The sequence below is a fragment of the Notothenia coriiceps genome, unplaced genomic scaffold (genome assembly GCF_000735185.1).
Source record: "Notothenia coriiceps isolate Sejong01 unplaced genomic scaffold, NC01 NC01_scaffold00038211, whole genome shotgun sequence".
Classification (NCBI taxonomy): Eukaryota; Metazoa; Chordata; class Actinopteri; order Perciformes; family Nototheniidae; genus Notothenia; species Notothenia coriiceps.
The window spans coordinates 173,861-181,175 of NW_011370912.1; the positions used below are offsets into that span (position 1 = coordinate 173,861).

A 7,315-nucleotide genomic window follows, 5' to 3' on the forward strand; every position below is an offset into this window, starting at 1 on the left:
CGTCATTGCGGGCACAGCGCTCCCAGCTGCACCGTTCAGGATCCCAGCATCTGCATGTAAACGCACGATGGGGCACACAGCAGCAAGCTCAGACAGCGATGACAGTTTAATTTTGAACGTGTCTGAGAGCTCATATGAGGCTGAAGGATCGGTTTATTTTGTTATTCGGTTTAACTTCTGTTAGAAGTTTAGGAATTAGGTGCGTCAATATGGGCGATCATACGGTCATGTAGCCAGTGGTGGACTGGGACTAAAAATCAGCCCGGGACTCTCGACCGGCCCACTTCGGTACCACTAGTAAATTGTCAACGGGGGGAGTGGGGGATGTGCTAGTGACTTATCCGACCGGCCCACTTCGGTACCGGCCCATCGGGATTCGTCCCGATGGCCAGTCCGCCACTGCACCCAGCCCAGCCCACGTAAACTGTCAACGGGGGGAGCCTCGCTGCGGGGAAACGGTGGACCTAGTGTCCCGATCGGAGTGGGAATAATAATAATAATAATAATAATAATCCGTGCATTTTATCCATTAATTTCCCCAACATTGTGGTAAAAAAAAACACACGTTTAATCCATGTTGGTGTACTACTACAACCAGTGGTGTAGTGGGGATGTTTTTACTGGGTGGACGGGGTTGGTGGGTGGACGGGAGACACTATGGACGCGCTCGTGAACTGTCAACGGGGGGGGGTCTTGGGGACCTCTGTGTCGCCTGTCAGCGCAACTTACATGATGCCGTTTAGACAATATAATAATAAAGGGCGGTGCCGGCTGTCAGCGAACCGATCCGGCCTTTCTGCGCGACTATCACTCAAACGCGGGACATAGTCTCAATGTGTGGGACGCGGGACAAATAATAAAAATGCTGTGTGTGCAGTCCCGCACAGTGCGGGACACCTGGTCACCCTACACACACAGTTCTGCCCCTCACACACACACGCTTCAAATCAAGTTGCATAAATGCTTGAGCTACGTTTTTATTATAATTACTGTGAAATCTGCCTATTATGTTTTCGTCATTATTACAACAAACACACACTTGCAACTGATAACACTGGCAATGATTTTAGATGTATTAGACTATTAAAAAAAGAAATCATGCTTCAAATAAGTGTCCAACGCCCACTACACCACTGACTGCAACTACAAAAAGCTAAGGTTTGTTTTCTCATCAGGAAATGCAGACCGGCTCAAACTAAAGATTTTTAAATCATCATCCTCACGATCATTTAATGTATCATATGTTCGCCGAATTGACATGAAAGCACTAATAAATGTAGTTTCATCCACTTGAGTTTACAAAAATAATCGATTTGTTTTTATATCACATCCGACGGGAGGAAATTCAGCAGCTCTCACTACCGATTTTTAATCCTAATTTAATCATCATCTTCACCACGATCATTTATGTTTATGTTCGCCGAATTGACATGAAAGCACTGACAAATATGAATATACTGTAGTCAACTTCATTAAAACGTTATTAACGTGCCTAAACTCAGTAATTCACCATTTATACGCATGACAACACACTTTGTCCGTGTTTGGCTCTCTCGCCGCACAGTGACGTTAGCTTCCCGCTTCCCCCAAAACTATCAAAAATGACCTTTCTTTTTTAACTAACGGTTCGAGATGACTAGTAGCCAATATTTCATTGCCACAACAGTTGTTGGGATGCTGTCCACAGGCTCTTTAGGTACACTATTATTAACTGCAAGAGCAGCTGATGTAAGGACCTCAGACAACTTCAATTTAAAACAGGCTATAGGGACAAGTGCCATCCAGTTTGAGGCTGATGAATACATTAATTACAAAATTAAATCATACTATCAAATACCTACAACGAATGAAAATAAGCTTGAGATAATAAGACCGCAGTGGCGCGTCGTAAAACCGAAGTAAAGTAGCAGTTTTAAGCACTTCCGGTCTTCCTCAAAAAGCAATGCATTTTTTCCATTAGGTTTTGGGAAAACAGCTCGAAATAAGGGTCTGTGTTGGCACAAATTTTAAGAGATAAATCACTTTTTTGTTCTACGGACATTAAATAATCACAGTGACCCTACTGGGGGGATTTTGAAGAGTTTACGGTGTCGGAAAAACGATGGTTGTTACCGAGTGGATGGAATAGGACTACAGAAATTGTCGAGGCCGTTGTACGTCCATTACGCTCGAAACGTAAACGTTAAGTTTGTTTCCTGTGTCTGGCCCTTTGAAAGCAAGTACCTTTAGTCTTGGTATAATCAATATCGACCATTAGAATCTGTATTTTGAAATGTCGNACAGCAGCAAGCTCAGACAGCGATGACAGTTTAATTTTGAACGTGTCTGAGAGCTCATATGAGGCTGAAGGATCGGTTTATTTTGTATCTGTTAGAAGTTTAGGAATTAGGTGCGTCAATATGGGCGATCATACGGTCACGGAGCCGGGGGGGGCCTGGGGACCTCTGTGTCGCCTGTCAGCGCAACTTACATGATGCCGTTTAGACAATATAATAATAAAGGGCGGTGCCGGCTGTCAGCGAACCGATCCGGCCTTTCTGCGCGACTATCACTGAAATGCGGGACATAGTCTCAATGTGTGGGACGCGGGACAAATAATAAAAATGCTGTGTGTGCAGTCCCGCACAGTGCGGGACACCTGGTCACCGTACACACACAGTTCTGCCCCTCACACACACACGCTTCAAATCAAGTTGCATAAATGCTTGAGCTACGTTTTTATTATAATTACTGTGAAATCTGCCTATTATGTTTTCGTCATTATTACAACAAACGCACACTTGCAACTGATAACACTGGCAATGATTTTAGATGTATTAGACTATTAAAAAAAGAAATCATGCTTCAAATAAGTGGGGGTACGGCGTACCGCCGCGTCCAACGCCCACTACACCACTGACTGCAACTACAAAAAGCTAAGGTTTGTTTTCTCATCAGGAAATGCAGACCGGCTCAAACAAAAGATTTTTAAATCATCATCCTCACGATCATTTAATGTATCATATGTTCGCCGAATTGACATGAAAGCACTAATAAATGTAGTTTCATCCACTTGAGTTTACAAAAATAATCGATTTGTTTTTATATCATCCTAATTTAATCATCATCTTCACCACGATCATTTATGTTTATTTAATCATCATCTTCACCACGATCATTTATGTTTATGTTCGCCGAATTGACATGAAAGCATTGACAAATATGAATATACTGTAATCAACTTCATTAAAACGTTATTAACGTGCCTAAACTCAGTAATTCACCATTTCTACGCATGACAACACACTTTGTCCGTGTTTGGCTCTCTCGCCGCACAGTGAAGCGTTCCCGCATTGACGTCACTTCCGGCTTCCCCCAAAACTCAAAATGAGTCGAAGGAATTTTCCCGCGATGTTCGAAATTATTGATATTTATCGGAACGGTATCGCTTTTTCTTTTTTAAACTGACGGTTCGAGATTACTAGTAGCCCACTATTTCATTGCACAACAGTTGTTGGGTTCGTGTCACAGGCTCTTTAAGTTACTAGTAACCTTTAATAATATGCCATGTCACATTTCGGATATTAATAAGTTGATACCAATTAACGATGACATTTTTTCCTTTTAAACTTTTCACGAAGAGGTAAGATTATCCATTATTTGACAGAAAAATATAGATTATACATAAAGTCCAAACGATTAAAATAGATGTTTGTATGTATATCTGTAAACTTTTGTTTTGTAAAAAAAGAACTGCTAAAAACCCATACTATTTAAAGTAGCAGTGCTAGAATTAGCGATAGTAGATAAATGAACTGCACTTCAACTTGCAGATCTTATCCCTGAGGGAGCACTACTCAGTCTTATCCAGTTGAAGATCGACAGAGCAAGGGCAAAGAAAAATAGCTTGGTGTCATCAGCATTGCAGTCTTACGAGAACCAGTGACTGAGAATCAGAAATCCTGTTTTTGTCCAACACCCAAAACGTTTCAAAAGTTAAATTAAGAAGCAATCACACGAGTAAATACATCACAACATCTGATTACTATATCTCTCTCCCTCTCCCACTGCTTACAAATAACTAACAAGAACTTGGAGAATGTCACTTTAGATTTAGATTACCAGTCAAAGAGAAAAGTGGCTCCCTTGGCGTTGCTGTCCTTCAGCTGACTGGACCAGTGTTCAATCTGGAATGGTTTCTCTTTTATGTCACTAAGCTTTTCAGATTGGTACCAGAGTGAAGCCAAGCGGATATGCTCAAAGCCAGCCATATTTTTGTCATATTTTTCAATTCCAAATCGCATCTCTGTAAGACTTGGTCAATGATGATGGAGAGTTACCAGGTGATACCAACGTCATTATACCATTGGCTTGCAACCATTGACCTTGTTATGAAACGGCATCGGTGGGAACCACACATGAGACATCATACAGAGAAATAACCAACATGCATTTTGGAGGGTCTACAAGACGTGTGTGTGGGTGTGTGTTATTAAAATTAAAAACGATTGTCGGCATAAAAATAATATCATAAATGTTGCCAAAATATGTTTGAGTGGTATTGATTGAGCTATTAAAGATAATTTTAGCCAAGTACATATCTTAATCAAACTATGAATATCAGTTTTCACAGAATTTTGTAACAGCAAATGCATGACTTTTGTGGTTGATGATCCCAGAGGATTAATGTGAAACTGCAGTTGTTTTTGTGACTGCCGATATGATGGTGTGCAGACAATACAGTCTATCAAGTGATCTTGCTCTCATGTATCAGTAGTGATAAGTCGTATCCTCCCGATATCTCACTGCAAGTTCACAGGGTGTGAAAGGTAGAAGAGAATATGTTCAGTTATATTCTCATGAAGTTGGGGTAAAGACAAAAAGGACAAAATGTGACTGATGTCCAAAGCCAGACGAGCAGGAGAACCCATATGTAGGAGCCATGAAACGTGTTTAGTAATCCTTTATGTTTTAATATAAGATATTTGTTTGATCACTATTTATTGGTTGGCTTGGGTCACATGGATATGGGCGGCACTCATTGTAATCCTGTTCCCCTGCGTGAGGTGTGTGTGTGGAAGAGAGGGTGACACAGGGCCGTTGTACTTTTTTGTTGACCGCAAGATTTACGATTGCTTTCATTATTATAACTATGTATATGTCTGATCACCGAGTTTTTTGACATTAAACTACAATACTATGAAACAGAGCTTTTGATCTCAGCAAGTACTTTTTTTAGCGTGTCATACAACATCAAACAGGCCCGGCCTCAGCCTCTCAGCGACTTTGTTTCCTTTAAGGTATAATTTAAGCGGAAGTTGTGCAGGTTCTCACAGCTCTCCGTTTATGTTAATTTAGCCTGCAGAAGCTTTTCAGTTCCCATCAGTTGGTGCATTCGAGAGACACATGTCTCTGAGAACAGCTGCCATGAAATAAAACATGTCACATTAAACTTGTGCCTTCAGATGAGTCAGCTGCTAGACAGACAGAAAAGCACACTCATATGCATCATCAACCTACGCAAAAAAGCACATGCAAATATCCAACATAATCTTGCTCCCTTGTTACAGTGGTGGTTCTTCTTTTAGTCCCTGATAAAGCAGCTTAATCAAGTTGCACTTTACTCTTCACTGTCTCATGTTGTCATCAGTCTGTACTCTGACCTCACACAGACTGATGTCATTGCTGCACGTGTTAACACAAGTTCAACGTTACAGTTTATCTTTTGAATGAGTACAGCAGGTCAGAGAAATAAGTGTAAAACAAAATCCCTTTTGACAAAAATCTTTAATATCTAACATGCATTTGTTTCTACATATTTTCTCTGGTGTACCCTCTGAGTAGTACACCTGAAATACACTGCAGAAAATACTACAAAATAGATCAACCATAAAGGAAATATTTGACACAGCGGTGTTTCTTATTGCACAGCCATTTACTATGTCAATGTTAAAGTTATTTTTTAAAGGGTACAGCAAGTCAGAGTGTCAGCCAACATAAGCAACAAATAAGAGCACAAATAAACACATATAGAGAGGCACATATTGCCAAGCCTATATGTAAATACTAAAGATCTTAAACTAAACAGTTTCATATTTCCCAATAACCCAAGGGAAGACAACCACAAATGAATATGCTTTAAATATTTGTAGCCTATATAGCTTTGGACCTCTATCCGGAGAGTGTTAACTTTCATTTTTAGTAGTTTACTTTTATTTGAAAGCAAAAATTAAGGCACAAACAGACAGGACAATGCTTAAATATACCTATTCTGCCTTCCTTCTTTCTTTCTTTCTTTCTCCATAAAGCACGTTGGTCTGGAGGTTTTAAAGTTCTTAACAAATAAAGCTGAATTGTATTGTATTAAATGGTATATTATTTTGTCTACTTCTTTATAAGTGGCCCAACATACCTTTTGCGCCTGCGCAATCATTTTCCTGACGACCTCCTTGATGTGAGCCTGATCATCCAGGGGTGGCTGCGTGTACACGGCTGTGCGCGTGACCCCCCGGTAAGAAGCGCAGTCCGGCCAACCCAGGTCCATCTGCGGGATGGACCTATCCGACAACTCGGGCCAGTAGTGCAGAGACAGCGGGGACTGGTCGTCCCCGCCGTCCTCCGGGAAGATGTCCGTGCCCGGGTCATAGGGCTCCACCGTTTCCGCGAGAGAGTCCAACTCCAGGTCCGACAGAAAGCCGCGCAAGGTGCGAGCCTCCAAGTACTTAACAAACGCCTCGCGACCATCTCGAAGAAAAGCCTCGAGCGCGACCCGCTGGTCCTCGCTGTACAAAAACTCCGGTTTGGACTCGGTGGTCCGGAGGTTCACGTGGTTATCGTCCAGGCACTGTACCTGGGACAGAGCCATGTCTCAAAAACAAACACTACAAATCCAGTTTAGTTCCTCTTCCAAACTTCTCCAAACGTGTTGCATAAAAGTTCCCTTCTGTGGTCTAAACAGCTGAGTAGATAATCTCCAGACTTGTTGCACATAACTTCACGTAGTTCCCCCAGATTCCTTTGAGCGGCCATGGTGCGTTAACACTCGGCCATTGTCATCCCCACTTCCAAACGAAAGACTTGACGGGGCAGAGAGAGAGCGAGAGGCAGAGTGAGTGACACCCCGCTGAAGGCACCGCCCGACAGGTGTGACCCTGTCAGCAAAACACCCACACACATGCATGCGCACCTTTGCCTGTGCCATGTACAGATATCAAAACATACCATCAGAGGTGAAAGTACTCAGATCTTGTACTTAAATAAAAGTAGAAATACCAAAGTGTAGGAATACTCTGTTGGAAGTAAAAGTCCTGTATTCAAAATGTCATTCAAGTAAAAG

General features: G+C 41.8%; 1 protein-coding gene across 2 annotated transcripts in view; it reads right to left on the reverse strand.

Annotated features, from left to right (window-relative positions):
* The window catches only part of LOC104968084 (protein FAM83G-like), an 18,840-nt gene extending 11,733 nt beyond the window's left edge, over window positions 1-7,107 (reverse strand). For both annotated transcript variants that reach the window (XM_010797645.1, XM_010797644.1), the window contains exon 1: window positions 6,392-7,107. In XM_010797645.1, the coding sequence (XP_010795947.1) occupies window positions 6,392-6,844 (453 nt within the window). In that variant the 5' untranslated portion in view covers window positions 6,845-7,107. The remainder of the gene's footprint in view (window positions 1-6,391) is intronic.
* Window positions 7,108-7,315: the final 208 nt, after the last annotated feature.